Raw genomic sequence first — 23,352 nt, 5'->3', positions numbered from 1 at the left:
CCCCAGGGGGGGGGGGGCGAGAAATATATGTGCGTACACGGTACGTATGAGTACAGAAATGCGTACACGTACGTTTAAATGTTTACGTACACTTGAATGTACACGTAAAGTACACGTGAAGTTCACATAAAGGTATACGTACGATTGATACTTTTGCGCGAAGTAGGATATGATGCAGAAAGATATGTGCGGAGGTACGTTTTACTATGATTTATTTTATATCCCTTTTTTTTTTTTTTTTTTTTGTACTCTTAGATTTTATCTATGTGTATTTTTTATTATTATTCCTTGTTAATGTATGGTTCGTGCTGCGCAGTTTTTGTGTCACCGGCTCGGGACATATATGTATATCGTAAGTTCGGCGTGTATTGAAAGAATTAAGTATGCACTCTTGAGTTTTGCAAAATTGAACGTGGGATTCTTTGAATTTTTCCTTTTTTTTTCCTTGGCGTACAATATCACGAGCATTAAAAGAAGACATCATGAGTAATGTTTTCTTTGCCGGCCGTTTTTTGTGCATTAAAAAATGCTCGTTTCATGGCTAAATTTTCGTTTAATGTCACCCTTTTGCTGTTCATAAGTTTCTTTATTTTTTCATTTCTTTCTGATATTGCGCTGGAATTTTCATTTTGTGTTTCCTCCTTTGCGATTTCTTTGCCTTGCACGGGACTGTCACTACAGGCATCGTTTGGGGTGCGCAGGTTGATTTTGTCACAAATGTCCTCGTCGACTTGGGGTATTTGAGCTTTTAGCGAGGAGGGGTTAGCACCTAAGGAATTCACAATCTTTGTGTCCCATTTGGCATATGTATCCTTTTTTGCATGTGTGACGGCTTTCTTATGTGTAGCGACCTTTGCACATGCGAGCACTTCACCGCGCGCGTTCACATGCTCCCCTTCTGCTTTCAAATGCGACGAGTTTCTTCCTGTTGTGTGCTCGTGTTGATCATTTTCAGCAGCCTGATCGTTAAGAAATATCCTAATCGTTTCCGCGTGTAAAATATCTTTTATAATTTGCTTTAGTTTTTCTTTTTCTTTCCTTTCCTTCATTTTTGCTTCATTCGAATTGCCCATTTTAAAACTGTCGCGCATCATTAGTTTTAGTTTAACCCTTTCATTGAATCTCTTTTTTCTTTTGGTACATGTTGGCCTTGAATAGTGTGTATTGGCGTTATCCTCCTTGGCATTGTCCAGAGGGTTGGAACTTTTTATCTTTTGTTTTAGGTTGATTTGTTCGGGTAGTGGGGTTGTTATTTTGTTTACATGCGGTTGGTAAGACTGTTCCCCTTGGTGATCTTTTATCATCCCCTTTTGAAATTCCTTTTCTTCTTCTCGCCCCTTCATTTGAAGTGTTAAAATGGTCGTTGGTGAGTCCTGTAACATGGGCCCATCGTTAGCAAATGGAAGGTCTATTATTTGTGCCTTTTCATTAGTCTCATCCAAATATGTTATCATCAATTGTTCCTTTTCCATATCATTTTTAGAACAATCCTTTTGCATTTCTTTCATATATTCTCGTTTGAGGTCCTTTACCATTTCAATTAGCTTTTTAATTTCTTGTCGTATTTCTTCCCTTTTTGCGTCTCTACAAGGTGCATCATCATTTTTGTTTTCGCTGCTTGGTTCGTAGTCCTCCAACTCGCTGACGAACCCACTCACGAAATCTGGCAATTCGATTTGGCGCTTTCCGTCTTCCACTGGTAGGGCGGTGGTTTGACTAGGTGCATTTACCATGATGGGCCAATTTCCCCTACCTACGTCCTCCACCACCACGACGTCAATTTGTGCACTTGCATTTTCCATCATCATAGCATTGTCTTGATCCTGTACATCTTCCACTATTGAAGCGGTGCTTTTGTAACTAACAGGGTGCCCCACAATAACATCGTTTCGGCAAAGCACATCTTCCAGCATGATGGCGTCATCATCATCGTCTCGTAACTCAGCTCCCACCAACAGTTCACCCTCATCGCTTACATCCGACACCGCGCTAACTTCGCGAGTAGACTCTTGCACATCTACCTCGATTGATATCCCCATTACACAATCCTTTTCCAGCGCATTCATTACACGTTCCATTTCCAAAGTGGAAGGTTTCATTTTGCTAACTGAGGCAGTTACATTTATGTGTTTCTCTTTTACCTTTTCAATGGAGGTGTTTTTTGCATTTTTCCTTTTTGAACCCTTTTTATTTAAGTTTTTTACGCCAGCATTTGTGTTCACTTCTTTAACCCGCGATTTTTCCTTCTTGGAATTTTTCGATTTCTTTTTTTTCGTTTCCTTCACAAGTCCATTTTTCATTTCTGCGAGAATTTCCTTTATTAGTTGTTTGATTGTGAATATTTCTTTTTCTATGTCTCCGTTGGGTGGTTGCGTGGTTTGGTCTGTTATTCTGTTATCGTTCGTGTGTGATAACTGAACTGGGGTCCCACTTTCCATTTGTTGAGATGTGTCATTTAGGTCTTCAATCATTAGCGTCCCTTTTCCTTCAGTGAATCCTTCACGTATAATCTGCCTTATAGCAACCACATCATTTTTCGAATCTTTTAAATTTCTATTTGTGAGATATGTTGATGCCACACTACCTTTTTCATAATCGACACTTGGCAACCCCTCCTGCGTTATGATTTGTGTGTCTGTCGGTTCCTGTACCTCGGGAACAACACCTACCAGTTCATAATTTTTTTTTTTCTCCAGCACATATTTATTTCCTTTTTTGGCTATATTAGTACACAACTTTTTTGTTTGTATTTTATCTGAAGGAGGTTTATTGTTCATATCTAGTGTTGTAATTTGATAACGCATTACACTAAATTTTGCAAGAGTTATCCTCCTTTTTGATTCTTCTAATGATAATTTTCTCCGGTTTCTGGGAAATTCCCACATGCATATGTGTCTACCTACTGTGAACGATCTCTTTGGAATGTTTTCCTGCGTGCAAGTCAGTCTTGTTGATCCTGCTGCGGTTAGGTAATACGGCCATTTGATTGGCTCATTTTCCTCCCTCTCTTTCCCCTCTTGTGTTGACACCATAATACTTCTTATGGTACATTTTACCAGTGGATCCGTAATGAATATAGTACTGGGGGAATTCTCATTTTCCCATCCCATGGTCTCCATTTTGAAGTCTTCATTTTTTACTGTCCCAGGGGTGTAGTCATTCCAGTGTATTTCTCTTTGAAGGCATGTAAAACGTTCTTTGCATTCTTCCTCAGTAGCAATGTCTACGTTTTCTATTTGTCGTTTCACTTTGTCATTTAGTTTGACCTCTTCCACCTTGTTAAGGCATACTGTTTGCCCGTGCATTACCACCAGGTTAGCCTTCTTACCACTCCAGTGATAAATCTCTAAACGTTGGACTATCATAATAGTCCATTTGTTTACACAGTTCATCCCTTCCGTGTGGTAGAAATGAATGATATGTGTTGCTTCTATTTTTGTGAGTGCTTGTGCTGTTGATGAGAGATAGGTATTTTCCCCTTCATGTGAGATATTGTTCTGTTTTTTTGCTATTTTGTGCATTTTTACTTCATCAAAGGGGAGAACTTCGTTCAGGTGAAGAATGGGTAGTAGCATGTAAATTCTGTTCGAGAATGCGCTAAACAGGTATTGTCCCACTGGAGGGTTGACAACGGGTGCGCTTAGGTAAGGAGAGAAGCTCATTTGGATGTCTTTGTTGGAGTCATTTTTTTGAACTTTTTTGTTAAACACACAAAAACTGACCTTTTCCTTTGAATTTGTGAAGTGTGTCCAGTTTTTGTTTTCTAGTAATATATGGTTACATGTTGTATTGAACTTTTCAAGTCGGTTCTCCACTGAGGGGGTCTTTTCTTGTCTGGTCGCTTCTTTTACATGAGAAAGAGAGTTCACTGTTTGCCCTTTTTCAGTAGTGGCATTTTGGCGATTTTTCTGTAATTTGTCTCTCCAGTTAGTGGTCATCATTTGTATGCTGATTTGTTTGGGAATCATTTCGTTTTGGACTTTTCTTGCTTTAACTCTGGTGTTAATTTGTGCACCAGAGAGTAACTTTCTTTTTTTTTCCCCTATATCTGTGGTGGTGATAAGTTTATGTTTAGTATAGTCCTTTCTTATGGTTCCGTCTTGGACAATCAGTTCTTTATCGCCTTGCAATGTTTTTTCTTTGACTTCTTTGCTGTTATGTTGTTCCTCGGGAATTGCCCCTTTCGTTTTTTGCTTAATTTGATTAGGGGTAGCTTGTTGAGTGATGTGACATTTTTTTATTTTTTCCTGGTTGGTATTTATTCTATAATGATTCTCCATTTCGGATTGTCCCTTTTGCAGGTTCGAAGGGGTAGGTACTTTCGACGCAGCTTCTGCATGTGTACGCTTGGTTGGTCGATTGTCTACGTGCTTTTTAATGATCAAATAGTTAGAATGAATATTTTTCTTGTTTTCATTTTTGTCTTTAACATGGACTGCTTTGATAATTATACCTTTGGGACGTTTCGGAATGTCATGTTGGGTATTTCCACTTTTCAATTTCGCGAGAGATAAATAGTCCATTTCTTTCCTTCTTGGTGTTACAATTTTCCTCCTCTGGGTATCTTTCCCTTTGGCGTTGACTGTATTGAGGGGGTTCCTACTGCTTCTTACCTCATGTGGTGCATGACGGCTTTGCACATAGGACAGTCTTATATCTCCTTTTTTATTTGTCATCAATTTGTGTCCATTTTTAATTTTGTCACTTGGTTTGATGCTCTCCTTTTGCTTCATTTCTTTCGTGCTTACCATTTTAGTCGTCAATGGCTTGATGTTGTTCTGGGGTGTATATTTATTGTGGTACTTGGTCGAAATTGTGTACTTTGGAGGGTTTTTATTTGCGACTGTTGTGCATGCTCGAGTGGATCTCCATTTGGGCAGTATACATTTCGTCGCATGTGCCTTTGCATTGCTTGAATGGGAGGACAATTGAGGTGGGTCGCCCAATATGTGTGGTATTATTTTAACGGCTCCTTCCACTAAACGATCGTTTTCATGCCCATTTTGTTTGGGGTACTTATATTCCCCATTGCTACTTATTCTGGGACTGCTTTCTTCATTGCTAGACCGTTTGAGGAAATTTAGAATTTTCACTCTATTATCATTCTCGTTGATTAATTCGTATAGTAACGTTTCATGGCTTTTTCTTAGGTGGTTTTTTTGATCATTTGAAGTTCTCTTTTGATATTTGTCATGCGTGTCATTTGGTGCAGCTTGGTTGTTAGACTTCCCCTGACAAGCCTTAATCTGAGTGGTCTTCACATTGACATCTTTAGTGTCCTCTTCAGTTGTTTCACTTCTATGAGTTGCATCATCGCTGCACAAATTTGTACATGCATTTTGTCGCCCTTCAGATTGCTGAATAAATTGTTTAATTCTACTTTTATTATCATTTGTGTGTATGAGTTCGTATAGCAGACTTTCTTGGCTTTTATAATTTAGACGCTTGGTCGAGCATGTCTCCTTTTTTCCTTCTTCCATGATGTGAAACTCACTAGAATTGTAACCGGGTGATGACACGGAGCTTGCATATTCAGTCCTCCCACTGCTACATGGTGAAGTTTTCTCTTGCGAATTTTTTTTTGACTGTCCACTGGCATAGCTGTCCCCATGTGTCAAGCCTTCAACAACACTCAAATTTATGGCAAGTTGGTTATAAATTGGTGTTGCTGCAAAGTTGGAGCTCAACATAATACCTTTTGTGTTTTTATCGGTATCCATTTGGATTTCCTTTTTTGGTGTGTGGTGTGCGTATTTTTTTTCCTTTAATTCTTGCTGTTCATCGCAAAAGGGTGTGGCGGTTGTGTGATTTATTGTAGGTTTCACTTTGTTCACCTCACTTTGGTTATTTTTTTCGCGCATTTTTGCTTGTACATTTTTATTGGTAGAACGTGCTGTTTTGCTTGTGCTAGTTATTTGTTTAGGTCGCTTCAATTGTGCTGATTCCTTTGTCCTATGTGAATGGGGTAGATTTTTCATTTTAGGTAAGTCCTTTGACCTGTTAGAAGTCCCCCTTTTTTTTGGTTTGTCTTCAGCGAAGGTGCCTTTCTCGTTTCTTAGAGTGATATTATGAATGGGTCTTTTTCCTAAATTGGATTCAGGTGTCTTTCCTAAGTGGGTGATATGAGTTGTGGGTCTCTTCGATGTTTTTTTTTCTCTCATTCCTTCTGTAATAATAGGTGAGTTGTCACTATATTTGGTGTGATTGTTTCTTCGGGTCGTCTTAGCAGCTTCGTCGGATGGGTGAGGGTTCCTTTTTCCCAGTTCGAATTGCATCTTGGAATCGCTCAGAGCTTTTTTATTTCCATTTTTTCCATTTTGGGATTTTCTAGGTTCATTCTGTATTCCCTTCCTTGCAGTGGCGCATTTTTTTGAGTTTAACTTTTTGGTAGGGCTATGATGTATATTTTTTGATGTGCCTATTTTGATAACATTTTTGGCACTGTATAGATTGTTAGGTGGGGTTGCGAACAACCTAATGTCCGCTTGTCGCCCCTCCGGTTCATAAATGTCATAGCTATATGTTGCTGATTCAGGGGATCCTTTTGTGTTTACACATTTGTTAGTTAGCATATAATTAATGCATTTTAAATCTCGTTTAAAAGCTATGTCTTGGTTGTGCCCTTCCGGTATGTAAGCACAGTTTACATGATTGCTAAAGGTTTGGCTCGAATGAGAGACGTCATTTTTCGAGGCATCCTTTACACGTAAAGCAGCGAGATGACTGAACATTTCTTTGCAATTGTTCGTTCTGTTAATTAATGCATTTCTGTTACTTTGCGTGTCAATTTTTCTTTTCTTTCGTTGGTTAATTTGCTCATCCTGGTATACCCGTTCTGTGCTAGGTATGTTTGCAGGGATGCATCTGTCACCAACGCTGCAGCTGCTCCGACCAGAGGGAGTTTTATGTCTGGGGCAGTTACCTCCAAGGACAGGAAGTTTTCGCTCCATGGTGAGTTCATTTACAATGTGGAATACATCCGGTTGATTGAAATTACAAGCTGCCCTTTGACTGAAACATATTTCTTCTTTTTTTAAATAACTTTTTTTTACTTCGTTATTATTATAGGAGGTTCCCATTGTATGTGATGTTCCCCCTTCAATTGTCTTGCCTTGAATGTATGTCTCGTTTTTTTGAGAATCATGTTGTTCATCATATGCATAGTTGCAATGAGCCCGTTGACCACTGTTGAAGCGTTCCAATTTTTTCGGAAAAGTTCCAGACGTATCCGTTTTTTTTTTTCTTCTTTTTTTGTCCTTAAAGGAGTTTGCATAATTGGGGGAGACTTCCTTCGGCCTTGGAGAAGGGATCTCCCTACCGCCCACATAGTTTGTTATGTTAACCGTTTTGGAAAGAATCGATCTCTTCATTTTCCATATTTTAATATGTTCTAAAATTTTATCCGATTCGGTTTTAAAAATGGACAAAGGATTTTTTTCAGTGTTCTGCCCGTTCATGGCGGCGTTATATGCAGCTATACCATCAATGGAGAGGTACTTTCTTGTGATGCCATCTTTTTGTAAGCCATTCACATTGGAAGAGTGTGTTTTTATCCGATTTTGTTCCACATCGTTCGATTTTTCAAAAAGGGGGCTTTTAACATTTCTGTCATGGGAAGGGCAGTTATTAGTGACTCCCCTATAAGTGTCATCACCAGTGGTGATGTCGCTTTGGTTTTCCTCGTTTCTTCTGGAGCCGCTCTTGGTTGCAAGTTCCATTTGAACTGAATTACCATTCCATTTGTCCAAACATGCAAACTTTTGACCATACACATCGCAGATATATGTTATAGGTTTCATAAAGAAATGTTTGTCTACTCCACCTGACTTCATATTAGCATTAGTGGTATGTGTAGGGGAGCTCCAGTTGCGGAGCAATCCGAAGTTGTTTTTAATGATTACCCATTTGGGGCGTGTCCCCTGTTCTCCCTTTTTTATGCTTTGTCGTTTCTTAACACGTTTATGTATAGCAACTGCAAGGTGCTTACCTTCACTGTGGGGTGGTTCTTTCCCCATTTGCAAATTGTTCAAGATGGAAATTAGTTGTTTTTTTTTTTTTTGTTCTTATCCGTTAATTTGTGCATAGCACTTTTTTTCCACATGAAAGAAAAAGGATTTTTTTTAAAATATGCGGGATGGAAAACCCCAATGGTGCGTAAGGATAGTGCCATGTCAACGTTTTCTTTATCATACACTAGAAGGTAAGCCCATAGAAAGAGATAGGGTTGTCAGGGAAGCAGTTAGGTGCATACACCCAGTCAGCAGAACAAACTCATAATAAATACAACATAGAAATAACATACACACATAGGAAAAGGGTCTAAATGTGTGCTTCTTATGCTTTATACACATTCGAACAAATTTAACGAGTAACACATTTCTCCCAAGGAGTACACCAAACGTAACGCATGAGTAATGTAGGAGGTAACTGCACTCATCATTTATTCACTTACATAATAAGTGGGCGTAGAGACGCTACCAATCGAAAGGGCAAGGAATAGAAAAATGAAAACACATGAATAAAAAAAAAAAAGTCACAAGACAAAAGGGCTGTAAAAATAAGGCCTTTCCATTTCAACAGGATTTATTTCCATCTTTTTAAGGACAAATAAAAAATTCTCGAATTGAACATAGTGCTGAAAAATGAAGACTATACATCCTCCAGTAAAGGATGCAGGAAGTGATGAAATATGTTCTATTACGAAAAAAAAAAAAATGTGAATATTCACGCATGACCACGTATGGTTTTGGGCGCTCAATAGGCGTAAGGTTACCGCAAGGGAAAACACACACGCGGTTGGGTAAACTCATGAATGAAAATATGTTTTGATACAAATGTCGCAACATGTGTATCAGTACATATGAACAATAATACAAAAAGGGCATGGTTAACCCTTTGCACAGATTTAACCTAAATTGTTGTAGACATATACTTACGAGGGAAACCCTTGGCCTTTCCCTTATCCAATTTGTATGATTAAAAAATTTGATATTGCGTAACAAAAAAAAAAAAAAAAAAAAAATTTGCATTTTATGGCGTGCTACTTTTAAGATTGTCTTAAGATCTTAGGACAATTACGAACGCAAAAGACGCGCTTTTTACTCATGCATGTTTACACCAATGTAAACATTTCCTTTTTTTTTTTTTTTAAAAAAGGAAAAATCGTTTGCGTAAATTAAGAGATATACATCCCCAGGGGAAGGCATAAAAGAAATTTAAAAGGGTTGTGGGCTTGTCTTGTATTAAGCACAAGACAGGCCAATTTGCACAGTAAGACATGCGGTGTAAATTATTTAAGCTTTGATAAGCCCAATTGCATTTGGTACAGTTGGAAGAGCTCCTTCCATTATAACTCTTACACTTAATTTAAAAGGATAAAATGAAATTTAATAACATGTGCAACAACAGTGCTTCCTCGTATGGCATTTTGGACAAATTCGTTTTTAAGAATTTTCGCATTTTTTTTTTTTTTTTTTTTTTTTTTAAAGCTTATATGTGACGGTCTAGGTGATTATACACACAAGAGTGCGTCTTTTTATTGGGTATACAACCGACTTGTGGAAATGGTATGGTGTGTAAAAGTGTACTAAATGCACAAAAATTAAAATGTCATTTATTCAAACAATGGGCTAGAAAAAATAGGGATATACTTTAGTGACAATATTGGGAAAGTTTTTTCTTACTCCACGTATAAAATGGGGGAGTAAGTGTGGATGTTTCTTTTTTTTATTTTTTTTCCCACCACTTTGTATATTTTTTTTTTAATTTAATGCGGGACGGCTATTATTTGCATGTCCAATCATGGCACTTATATTGCAACTTTTATTTCCGTGTGCGTGCTATTTTTATGAGTTTGTCACAAATTAGGCTGCACCTCCTTGTTCATAGCCTCATATTGATGTCCCATTTTGTGTATATGCGTAAGACCGGTTAGCCGTTTGAAGTTTTTTTTTTTTTTTTTTTTTTTTTCTTCAGGACTGCATTTGTTATTGAATGTGCTTAGCACGAGCATAAAAAAGAGCTGCTTTGGGGGGTTTAGTCAGATTTACTTGAGCAGCGGAAGACTGTATTATACATTTTAATAGCAGTATTTTAAGAAAAAACAAAATTCTGCTAAAAAGTACTCGTTAGTGGACGTTATGGAACATATATGTTTTTTCTTTGCTATTAATTTTGAGAAAATTGGACATAGGTTTGGCCGGCTTGTGGAAGAGTTCACGAAGTTTTCCGTACATACACACATACGTACGCAGTTACGAGCATTGACTTGCTTTTTTTTTTTTAAATTAAGGGAGCGAACAGTAGCATGAGGCGGTATACATTTTGGCGTAAATTTGAATAATTTTGTTGGCGATCAGTTATGGATTGAAAATTTTGATTAAAAAAAAAACGGACGCGCTGCTTCCCAGGCAGGCATATTGTTGAATAGCCCCATTTGGGCCTGCATATGAACATAAACATGGAGTCCTTTGTTCACATATCACATATATCCTGCATGACTCATTTTGAGGAGAAAACGGGCCCTAAGAAATGTGGGACATGTGGATTTGGCCTCTGTTAATGACACTTCGTTTGGAACAGCAAAGGGGTAAATGTAAAATGGAGTACACATGCATCTATTTGCTACGCATAAATAGACTTAAACGTCTTTTAATTTGTGCTTTTCTCTATTATAACATCATGCGTTCATATTGGCGACATTCCATTTGGATGCAACACGTAAAGAAAAAAAATAATCACTTAAGCAGATTCTCATTTTGTAAGTATTTAAAGTTAGTGCATGTAACAGTAGTTCCTTTTGCCCTGTGTTAACCAAGTGGCTAATGTGTATGAATGTTCTCCTTCAATTTCGTAGTCCCACTTTATGTGGACGAGTCATAACATTGGGTTGATGATATTCGCCCCCACGGCAGGGAGTGAACGTCGTGTTCGTCCCATTGCATGAACAAAAGAGTCATGTGCATGCACATGTGCAAATGGAGACACACCGTGGTGGGGCTTTCCTTTTTTCTTTCTGCGTTCCCCTGTTCCCTCGTTCGCGTTAGTGGGCAAAAAGGAGAAATGAATATATGTTTTCCAAGGCGCATGCAGTCGCTGCTATTATGAGACCACATTAAGTTGTATTGTTCGACGATGTGCATGCAAAGACACAACCAAAAAAAAAAGGCGGTGGAGGTAACAGTAGATGACATGAAAGAAGTGCCGATTCGGAAAAATACATATTCAATGATGTAATCAGGAATGCAAAAAAAAATCGAAGTAGAAAACACAAAAAAAAGAATAGCAGCATAAATATTCAAAAATAAAAAAATTACGCAAAAGACACGCCTGTTTTATTGTAAATAAAGAATATTTCTTCCATACAAAGCAACTTGCCAAAATAAGTCATTTTTGCGAATCCTGTGCCAAGTATATATTTGTGCAATTCACACTATCTCATCGCTTTTTCGTAAGCACCACCACTCAAATCAACACTGCCGTACCTTTCGCTCAAAATGAGAATCTCTTACATATTCTTACTCATAAATTTGTTCTTGGTAATTAACTTGTTGGCACCTTGTGTGTGCTCAGAGAATGCGGTAAAGAAGAAAGTCCTAGATGCGTTCAACACAATCAGCGAAAAATTGAATGGCTATGATAAAAAAAAGAAGAACGCAATATTGGCAGGCGCTGCAACTACAGCAATTGCCATCATATCGACTTTAATTGGAGGTGTACACTTACTTAAGCCCAAACGTAAAAACGAATTGGATGATCCTGGAACGGTTGCATTCGTTGTTAACCTTTCACTTGATACGGCAGATGGTGGAGTTGTTCAATCACAGAAGGGGTACATCATGGCAAAAGACATTACTAAAACATTCTCAAGTGAAGAGGAATTACGAGAATATATAGAGAAGAGCATAGAAGACAGTGGTTCAGATACGGCCAGTTCCGATAGGAAGGATCTTCTGAACTCCATTATGCACATCAATGTGAACATTACGAATGCGCCCGGTAACACTCAAACATAAGGAAGATATGCGTGGGACCATATTGTTGTTCTTCAGTTGAACGAGGAAAACAAAAGGATGCCCACGGTTCTGCACCGCTGCAGTTCTGCATAAAGTTGAACAGACGCAAAAGCTGCAACTTTGTTGCCATATTTTTGTCTTTACATATTTAATTTTACTTATGGGTACGTTTTGCTAAGCGTGGCATGCGTGTATATGTGTGTATTCCCCTTTTCTCATTTTGAAATCGAAAAGTGGGCCTCCCAGAGGGTCTTTTTTAACCGAGTTTTGATTTTTTTTTTTTTTTTTTTTTATTTTCCCACTATTGTCTGCAATGAATGTTATATGTAAACATTTGAGTGCCGTTCATTACCTTTTACTGATTATTACATACACAAATGGTACACATCATGTACGTATACACAAGTCGTAACTTGACAAACCGTGTTAACAGATCTGAAATAATTTAACTCATTCAAAATGATTTCATTACTTTGCGCCGAAGGCAAAAGCGTAGATAAAGCGGAAAAAAAAAAAAAAAAAAAAATGACAGAGCTCTTTTTGAGCGTCTATAAAGCTCGCTTTCGCAAAGGCGATGGTACTACGCTTTGGAAGGGGAACAGTTTCCCCATCTTTTTTTTTACGCATGATACTGTGTGCTTCCTCTTGAGCGAGATCATTGTGTGGGTCAAACAATGGGGCGTAGATTTTGGCCTTTTTTTTTTTTATTTTTTACTTGGTGCAAAAACGGCACCTTGCGAGTTTTCAACAAGCTGTAATGAACCACATATCTAAATGATATGACCATGGTGAGCATTGGCTAAGTAGTAAGAACAAGCATAATTTTCCCATACGAAATGTTGTACGTGCACTTATGAACACATGGACAGTGGTAAAATGCTTCTCGCAATATTTTACACCATGTAAGGTTTGTAAAGTTTAAGAATGTAATTTATTTATGCCGAAAGGTGTAATCTCAGAAACACGAAAAAGAATTGCCGTGTGCATTCCATAAGCTCAAAAATACAAATAATGGGCGAATGATGAGATACGCGCATTGTACATTGTAGATTGTTCCCTATGTTCGTACCTATGTCATTTATTCGCGCTGCGATGTGCCATAAATGAAAGCGCATTTACATGCATCGACTTTGTTAATGAATGCACGCGAAGAACAAGGACATAAAAGATGAGCAGAATTTTACGAGGCCTTATCACACTCCGCGTGTTTTTTACACTTGCCCTTTTCGAAATGTTTACACCATTTCGTTCTGTTGCTTTTTTTATTCTTTGTTAATTTTTTTCTTTAAATAAAAGGAGTTGTGCGATTTTTTTTTTTTTTCCGGGTTTGACTTATGCAGCATTTTCATTTGTTTTTTTTGTTTTTTGTAAACTACTAGGTTGTTTCTTTTGTTCTGTACGTGCGGTACTCACGTGTACACTTGATTTTTACATATAATATAGAGCACGTGAACGGATGCGCTTACTTTGTTCGCCTTATAAACGTTAATCCCGCACTGCACCAATTGGCATTACAAGGGTCTTACATATGTTTATGGGCATGACTCTGTGCTTGACGCGGGGGCCCGTATACGTTATATTTATATGGGTAAGCCCCTGCTCCCAGCGCATACTTACATATACATGTACATATATATATATAATACATACATACACGTGTTGCAAGTTTTGCTTCGTTGTGAACAGAGTTGCAAATGCATCGACCCTACAGGTGCACATAAGGGGGGCATTATTTTTTTTTTATACATAGTGTATAGTTACTTTTTGCACTTGGATAATTTTTTTTTTCCCCAGTGGCGACGACTCTTTTCCATATGGGTGCAAGGAGTATATTGCCTACAAGCAGGACACAGGGCATTTTTTTTTTTTTTTTTGTCCGGCATAAGGCAATTTCGGGAGACATGGGCAGCAAGAGTAGCGTTTGTTGGTAACAGAATACATAGTAGCTTATTATTATATGAGCAGAAGACGCATTTTATTCGTACCAACTCATGCCAATAAGAAATTCATAAAACATTATTAATGGAATTCTGAAATAAACGATTAAATATGGAACAATGTGATACGCTCAGAAAAGGCAAGTAGTAAAGGAAATCAAATAAATTGATTAAAGATTTAAAAATTTGTACTGAAGAATTGAATGAATAGTTCGGTTGCAAGGTTAAATTTGAAATTATTTATCAATTTTTTATGGTCATTTCTATTTTTTTAAACAAAAAAAAAATGGAAAAGTCTTGAAAAAATATAAAATGAAAATTATATTTCTGTGAAATTTTATTATGTATATTATTACAAAAGTATATTTTGTTCTGACATTCGTTTGTAAATATCTCACTTTTTTTTTTTAACGTGATATTTATACAACTTTATTCCAAATAGTTTTTGGGTGTAGTATAGTTTTGTGTGACCTTTTTTTTATAGTTCATTATAAAACATATATATACTATATATAAAAATTCTGAACAAAAGTACTTTTGTAATTTATACAGGAATAAATCTGATTTTTGTTTTTATATCCTAATGATATACAACACTTATCAGATTTCGGACATACGAAAAAAATAAGACTGACCAAATTGATTGTCATAATTCTGATTTAAATTATGTTCTTATACTACTTGCCCTTTCTCATTTGAACTTTTAAGTTTGGACTTTTAATGTTTTAAAATTTATTAATTTAAAATTTGATGTTAAGGTTCACTTTCTTATTAGCTTCAAGTGGTGTGTAAAATAAAATATTATTTTTACACACACAGCTCTATTGTAATTATTAATATAGTTCACAGTTTTAATATAATTGTTGCATTTTGATCTAATAATTCTTATAGCTGTTTTTAATTAATATAAATCCATAAACACTGGAGTGAGTTTACAACGTTGTAATGTAGATAATGAGCTCTTAATTGGTAGCCATGTCAAGCCAAAAAAAAAAAAAAATTCGTCATCCCATCCCTTTTTTTTTTTGTCCCCGTTCGACTAATGTAAGTGAGCATTGTTTAACTTATAACTTGTAGATTAACAAAGGTGCGTTGGAAAAACTTGATTAAATCTGTTGTATGTTTTATGAAATCCTAATGTTTCTATGAAAAGTTTTAAAATACTTATTTTGTATGTCCGTTCCTAATTACAATATCTGTCAACCAGTCGAAACAAGTACGATAAAAGTGTTTTATGAAAAGCAGCCCGCGATAGATGGTTTATTTTCTATGTTAATAATAGACAGTACAATTATCTACTTGAAACACCCTGTAAGGAACAATGTTTTGATGGCCGTTTGGTTGTATCACATGTAAAAATGGATAAATTAAAATCGGCACTATAGTATATATGGAGATTAGTACGGGTAGGTGCGCTTTTTGTAAAAGCAGCCCTAAAGAAAAATAGTTCAACTTCTATAATAGGTGTTAGCATGATTGATCATATTTAGTTGGGTCACAATACTCCCGAAAGTTAATCTGTATATGCACCGAATGATTCATTGGATAGATGCTGTAAATGCCAACTGAATCCGGATCAATATTTTTCATTTTCTGTGAAAGAGAATAATTCTCTAGCATTTTCTAACTGAGACAGCATTAAAATGGTATGCTGATCGATATTAGTTAACTTTAAACCGCTTTCTAAATGACACAGTATTTAAAGCAATACTGATTCATGTTAGATGGCGCTCGGCATATCCAAAACAGCATCTTGGACTGTCCATTAGAGCTTAACTTGTTAATATAGTCAAGTGTTATTTAGCGTAATAAATATTAATAATTAAGTATATTAATAATTATGTGTATTAAATAATTACGTATATTAATAATTAAGCATATTAATAATTAAGTATATTAATAATTAATGACAGGTACTTTATGTAGTATGCCATTTTGTAGCGTCTTATAAATAATAGTGCATAATCTTAGTAATGTAATTGTATAGAGATTATGCCTATTATTAATGGTTGTGCACCCGGTTAAAATACCGTGGTGAATAGTGCCGTTCGAATCCTATGTCATATAATAAATGCATGGATTAACGTCGGCTAAAGGATTTATCGTGTATAGACATATGAGTACAGGTTTTAATTTGTAAAGCTGATTAAGTTCCCCTTGATAAAGGAATCCTGTTCTATTATTTTATATTAGGACGGCGATTATTACTTGGGTTAAATTTAGCCTGGAAAGTTAGTCTAAACACAAACGAAAGATTCATAGCAGATGCTCATATTGCATGAATCCGGATCAATATTTTCCATTAGTGGGCTATATATTCCGTTTACTAACACGGACCATATCAAATGCTTATGGTCAACGTTAGGATGGCACTCGTCGTATCCAAAAGAGCACTTTGGGCTGTCCTTCTAAGAACGCTGGAATTATTTGTTTCCCAGTTAGTAGTAGTTGTTGACGGTTACATTATTATGTAGTATGTCGAGTGCTTCTCCCTCAGGTAGCTGCTGTTATATTCCCAACCGGGGTATACGCATGTCTGACCTCCTTTTTAACGGTTCACCCATACTAAAATGTTGCACAGTCATTCTACCCCACGGGGAGACTTTGTTCTCCACAGAATGTGCGTAGGAAAGAACTGGACGCTGTGCGACGTGAGTCTCGAACGAGCTAACCCTCAGTGGGTAGTCAGAGGCTTATGAACTTAATTATAGTTGTAAAGTCACTACCCGGGACGTCAAACGCGAAAGGTTCGAGTACTACCTAAAAGTTCTACTTGGATGAGGAAGGGCCAAGTAGAACATGTCGTTTTTATCGTTTAGTTACAACGAGTATGGTCTGAGTGTTCTGTAAAAAGGTGCCCTCCAATAGAGGGGACAGGGGAGTAATTAAATATGGACGCGTCAAAGGATGATTGTTATCTTTTGTGCACATTTTAACCATATTAGCTTGTTGTAGCTATGATTCTAGAATACTTAAGGAAAAAAAAGTATATCTAATCAGCGATAATTTATATTTAGAATGATATTATAAAGTATAATGATCATACCGACGTGTAAGTCTCTAAATATATATATGTATGAATTAACAAAGGCAAGGTTTTTTCTCTATTTAAAAAATGTATTAGGTATAACATTATGTGCTAAGAGATGCCTTCGCCATACAATTATGATGAATCAAATAGGAGCATATTTATGCTTTTCTTTGCATATAGTATGTTACCAAAAAAAAAGGGTTATTATTTGTTATTTCTGTCTTTTTAGTGTGTTCTATTTAATTTGTCTTGTTTTTTTTATATATTTAGTTTTGTTTTTTCTATATTGTATGGGTGTTGTTGCATGTGCTTATAGTGGTAAAGTACTATACATATGTAAAGGAGTTTTGGAGATATAAAAGTCTGTTTTCATATGTAACGATTTTTTTAATGAAAATAATTTTCTGTAAAGATTTTATCAAAATGTGTAGTCAAATGTAGCATGTATATTGATAATGCTTCTACTTTATACATGTACGTGTGTTATTATGAGGCCGTTTTATGCTGTATAGTGTTTCTTTACAAATTGCATGCGCTTGAATGGAACATATTAAGCGGTCTTCAGAAGAATCCCGTTTCTTCTAAATATGTCTTTATCATTGGATTAAATATATATGTTCATCTCTTTGTAAAGATATCTTTATGGATGTTTATGTATTATCACCATGCGTTAATTAATGTAGTTTGTTCCTAGTTCGCCAATCTTATAAAATGAATGAGCGATTTAAAACAATATACAATTAATACATGTCTACTTGAATTATTTACATATTGTATACTTTAAAAAAAATGCGGTTATGTTATTCAGGTCTAGTGGTTATGTGTTTTGCTTTGGTAGTAATCTTTTTGCTTGTTTCCATGTGTGTTCTATAATCGTATGTTCTATAATCGTAATTTATAATTCTTCAACTCATGTCGGGAAACCAAATTATATAAGGCTTTTCTATTACAAGGATAGAGAAGCGCTTATGTAATAAACAAATTATTTTTATTCATAATAATATATAAACTATGTATAAAAATATATACACATACTATGTGTTAGAAGCTAATCTGTTCATGTAAACTCTGTTATATTTATAACGTGAAAATATGTTAAACACATTTTTTTTTCCAACGTACCACGAGTATCTGATTGTATTTGGAGTCAATTGATGCTTAATCGTATATACATATATATATATATATATATATATATATATATATATGTGTATATTTATATGTATATATGGTTATGGCAAAATATCATTGTCACCTTTTTGTAGTTTTACCGGGTGCACTTACGATTTGTGTGATAATTATAATCAGCGAAGCTGAGAAGGATAATTGAACACATAATTTATAAACGTATAAATAGGATGTATAAAACGTCAAATGTTATTTGTTGGTAGACTTTTTTGTTTTTAACCTACCACAAAAAATTTATAAGTCTATTATGTATAAATTGTACCATTCATAAATTGTCTGTTTTTAATGATAATAACTTTTAGCAATGTAGTTTTTGTACTATGTGAGAGAGGGGTGTATAATGTATATTATTTATTTCCTCAGTCATTTTCTGCTTGCTTACATGGTTGTTATCATTATATATAACTTTTAACGATTGCGTGGAAAAACGTATACATAATATAGTAACCTGGTTGATCTTGCCAGTAGTCATATGCTTGTCTCAAAGATTAAGCCATGCAAGTGAAAGTATATGCATATTTTATATGTAGAAACTGCGAACGGCTCATTAAAACAGTTATAATCTACTTGACATTTTCTATATAAGGATAACTACGGAAAAGCTGTAGCTAATACTTGCTTTAGCACTCTTGATTTATTTCTTGAGTGTGTACTTGTTAAGCCTTATAAGAAAGAAGTTATTAACTTAAGGAATTATAACAAAGAAGTAACACGTAATGGATTCACTCCATTTTTTAGTGTGTATCAATCGAGTTTCTGACCTATCAGCTTTTGATGTTAGGGTATTGGCCTAACATGGCTATGACGGGTAACGGGGAATTAGAGTTCGATTCCGGAGAGGGAGCCTGAGAAATAGCTACCACATCTAAGGAAGGCAGCAGGCGCGTAAATTACCCAATTCTAAAGAAGAGAGGTAGTGACAAGAAATAACAATACAAGACCAAAACTGGTTTTGTAATTGGAATGATGGGAATTTAAATCCTTCCCAGAATACAATTGGAGGGCAAGTCTGGTGCCAGCAGCCGCGGTAATTCCAGCTCCAATAGCGTATATTAAAATTGTTGCAGTTAAAACGCTCGTAGTTGAATTTCAAAGAACCGATATTTTAATAATGCTGTTTAGCTAGGAGCCACAAAAATTGATACTTTAATCGTATCCATTTTGTGCGCATTTCTACCTTATCAAGTGTTTTTTTAATTAAAGTGTTTCTTTTTAAAATCTTCTTTAGCTAATATAAATCATATGGAAGATTTTGTTACTTTGAGTAAATTAAAGTGTTCAAAGCAGACAGAGATATAGCATAAAATGCGTTTGAATACTACAGCATGGAATAACAAAATTGAACAAGTCAAAACTATGTTTCTTTTTTTTTATTTTTGGCTTAGTTACGATTAATAGGAGTAGTTTGGGGACATTTGTATTCAGATGTCAGAGGTGAAATTCTAAGATTTTCTGGAGACAAACAACTGCGAAGGCATTTGTCTAAAATACTTCCATTAATCAAGAACGAAAGTTAAGGGAGTGAAGACGATCAGATACCGTCGTAATCTTAACCATAAACTATACCGACTAGGTTTTGGATGAAAGTAAAACAAATAAGGATAGTCTCTTCGGGGATAGTCCTTAGATTTCTTCCTTCAGTACCCTATGAGAAATCAAAGTCTTTGGGTTCTGGGGCGAGTATTCGCGCAAGCGAGAAAGTTAAAAGAATTGACGGAAGGGCACCACCAGGCGTGGAGCTTGCGGCTTAATTTGACTCAACACGGGAAAACTCACTAGTTTAAGACAAGAGTAGGATTGACAGATTAATAGCTCTTTCTTGATTTCTTGGATGGTGATGCATGGCCGTTTTTAGTTCGTGAATATGATTTGTCTGGTTAATTCCGATAACGAACGAGATCTTAACCTGCTAATTAGCGGTAAATACAACATATTTTTATGTTGAATTGGATTCGGACGAATTTTGCTTATATTTGAAGTTCATTATAATGAAGGATAGTGAAATACTTTAGTTCGCATCAGTGTTTTTTCATCGAATCGTTGATGCTTCTTGTATATCTCATCCTCTCTGTTCCCTGTGCTTCATTATCAAGCTTTTCATACCGTTTCCTTTTTTTTATGTAGAAATGTATTTGCTTTATGTAAAGCTTCTTAGAGGAACGATGTGTGTCTAACACAAGGAAGTTTAAGGCAACAACAGGTCTGTGATGTCCTTAGATGAACTAGGCTGCACGCGTGCTACAATGATATGTACAACGAGTTACTTAGAAATATGCATATGTTATTTGTGCTTAATTCAGCCTTTTATCATTATGACATACTTTTCCTCCACTGAAAAGTGTAGGTAATCTTTATTAGTACATATCGTGATGGGGATAGATTATTGCAATTATTAATCTTGAACGAGGAATGCCTAGTAAGCATGATTCATCAGATTGTGCTGACTACGTCCCTGCCCTTTGTACACACCGCCCGTCGCTCCTACCGATTGAAAGATATGATGAATTGTTTGGACAAGAAGAACGGGGATTATATGTTCGTTTTTCTGGAAAAACCGTAAATCCTATCTTTTAAAGGAAGGAGAAGTCGTAACAAGGTTTCCGTAGGTGAACCTGCGGAAGGATCATTATTTAAGTTAACCGAAAGGGAACAACTGTTATGTAAGAAAGTGAAATCTGGTTTAATTTTGTGCATTGCCAATATTTGAGGCGAATATTTGCGATGTACCTTTTTATATCAGTTTTTCATGGAACACAAAAAAAAAGGGGGAAAAAAACGTTGTGATTTGATTGTTTAGGAAAATGTCACCGTTTTTTGTGTGTTCAGCATTTACAACAATTTTAAATCAATCAATTTTAATTTTCACATAATATTGTAATCGTGTGTGTTTATATATATATGTGTGTGTGCACAAATGTGTTTAATTACCACTTTTTTTGTTTTGAGAAACATATATGTTTGGTAAGTGTTTGTGCAGTGTAAAAAATATTTATGTAATTTTTACGTAAATTTTTTTATGGTTCTGCATAAAGCGCATTCCCACATGTTTTTTTTTTAAACAAAAAATGGCTCAACCTTAACGATGGATGTCTTGGTTCCTACAGCGATGAAGGCCGCAGCAAAACGCGATATGCAATGAAAATTGCAATGACTGTGAATCATCTGAACGCTGAATGTAAATTACTCCGAAAAACTCGTAAGAGATTTTATGGAACTCCTATAGGAAGTCACAGAAATGTATTGGTTGAGTTTTATTGCAAAATAAAGTACCTTCTACGTCACGCTTACTGTAGGATTGTGTATTTTGTTAGATTTATGCACTACTATAGAGAAAGAACTCTGTGCAGTTACCATAAGCACGCTGGCGACTTGCAGAACCTTGGGGGTATTTAAAGCGGTTTTTTATTCTTGGTTTTTGTCTAATTTTTACTTTTGTAAAAATTAGTACTATTTCTGTGGATACCTCTATGCACACTGTTTATGATACAAGTCTACTTGTTATAGATCTATCGACGGGTTGTCCTGCCACGGGAGGCGTTCAAATCCAGACAGAACGTACTATTATAACTTCCTGGAGTTTTGTATATGTTATTGAGAATGCGTGTTAATAACGTGTATGAATTAGCAGTGCCTGTTAAGGGCGGCTAAGGAGTAGTGGTTATTAATCAGACGTATACGAATTTATATCCGTTAGGTTTTTTTAGCTATTATTAATTTTTTTAATACCTGTAAAAAAGGCAATAGACGAATTATTAATAGTTATAAACCTAGTAGATATAATTTGTAGTCGACGTTATAACATTGCAAAGCACTGACTAGGGAACAGCTACGATTCATACATATAGTAATTACCATGGGGATAATTACAATGGGGAAATATTTTTAGATAATGGAGATGATTAATTTTCTTTTGAAAAATGATTTTCTTGCATTATAATCGAGCTGTTGTGGAGGAGCGGAGGTTTTTGGTATGGGACTAGTGTTCGGAGTCAATAATTACCCGACAATTGGCTTTGGAGGAAAGGAATTTAGGTGATGATTATTATGGAACAACTACGAATAGACTATACAGGGAGTATTAAGAGAATACACAGGCATGATAATTTTGTTTGCCAAAGAGATTGTCACTTACATTACTTGAGTATTCTCCTCATTTAATGTATTTCTCTAGTGTGTCCTATCGTTTCGCAGCGACAGTTTGGTGTAGGGAATTTACGTTAACCTGACCAAGTGAGCATACAGGGGAAAATGTACTATATAAGAACCTAATCCTTTTTTATATATGTACTTAAAAAAGTTTGATTGTAAATATGAGTTTGTGATTTATCATGAATAAGGACTTTATAACAATTTAACTTTTTCATAAGTGTCACCTCAATGTTTTCTTAAATAGCTTATTTTGTTTACTATGTCCTGTTAATTTTTAATTGGCAGTTGTCAAACGGGGGAGTGAAGCAATTAGTAACCCTAAGTAATTCATATTAAGGAAAAAAAGTTATTACCCAATAAGAAATCATTGTGTAAAAATATATACTGTTAAAATAATGCATATTTTAAAGTAATTTAATATGGCATTTTTTTCTAATGTTTCAAATCACTATATGTTAGTTTTTTTAACTTCTTTTTAGTGGCATCGAGAACATTTTTGTTTAAGATTATGATACGGAGGGAATTAATGTTTATATATTTTTTTATATATGCAAATTCTTACGTTGTCAATTTTAGGAAGCTACATGAACTTTTTTTTTTTTTATATCAAGTTATTTGCAAAAATAAATGATATTTATTGGATGTTACAACGACGTGTACGTTTCTTAATTTTGCTGCGTATAAATGGATATTAAACGAAAAAGTTTTATATGATATTTACTACGTATGATTATTCGACGGGGAAGTTCAAAAATCATGTATGGTTCTGAATGGGTCAATCCCATACTTTATTTTTATATGGACGAGAGTTAATATTATTTTTTATATAGACATAGTTATATTATTTGTTATAGACATAGTTATTATTTTTTTGTATAGACATAGTTAATATTATTTTTTATGGACGTATAGTTAATATTATTTTTTATGGACTAGAGACGCGTGTTAAACATTATTCTTCATGGACGAGTGTAAATATTATTTTTTATGGACGAGTGTAAATATTATTTTTTATGGACGAGTGTAAATATTA

The 23,352-nt window shown here is 35.3% G+C and overlaps 2 protein-coding genes and 1 non-coding gene across 3 annotated transcripts; 2 read left to right on the top strand and 1 right to left on the bottom strand.

The window, feature by feature from the left end:
* Positions 1–467: 467 nt before the first annotated feature.
* On the bottom strand, positions 468–7,832 carry AK88_00717 (uncharacterized protein; the record flags this gene model as incomplete). Its single annotated transcript, XM_012478361.1, has 1 exon — positions 468–7,832. One exon carries the CDS (start codon positions 7,830–7,832, stop codon positions 468–470), a length of 7,365 nt encoding a protein of 2,454 aa, XP_012333784.1.
* A 3,663-nt stretch (positions 7,833–11,495) lies between these two features.
* AK88_00716 (uncharacterized protein) lies at positions 11,496–12,014 on the top strand (the record flags this gene model as incomplete). The annotated part of the gene is made up of 1 exon (XM_012478360.1): positions 11,496–12,014. One exon carries the CDS (start codon positions 11,496–11,498, stop codon positions 12,012–12,014), a length of 519 nt encoding a protein of 172 aa, XP_012333783.1.
* Positions 12,015–18,616: 6,602 nt separating this feature from the next.
* On the top strand, positions 18,617–20,799 carry AK88_00715. The gene has a single exon (XR_001111607.1). It is a non-coding gene; the product is annotated as an 18S ribosomal RNA (ribosomal RNA).
* The last annotated feature ends 2,553 nt before the right edge of the window (positions 20,800–23,352 follow it).

The sequence above is a fragment of the Plasmodium fragile genome (genome assembly GCF_000956335.1).
Source record: "Plasmodium fragile strain nilgiri unplaced genomic scaffold supercont1.6, whole genome shotgun sequence".
Lineage (NCBI taxonomy): Eukaryota > Apicomplexa > Aconoidasida > Haemosporida > Plasmodiidae > Plasmodium > Plasmodium fragile.
The sequence above is the reverse complement of the archived record's forward strand: the minus strand, read 5'-3'. Positions and strand labels throughout refer to the sequence as shown.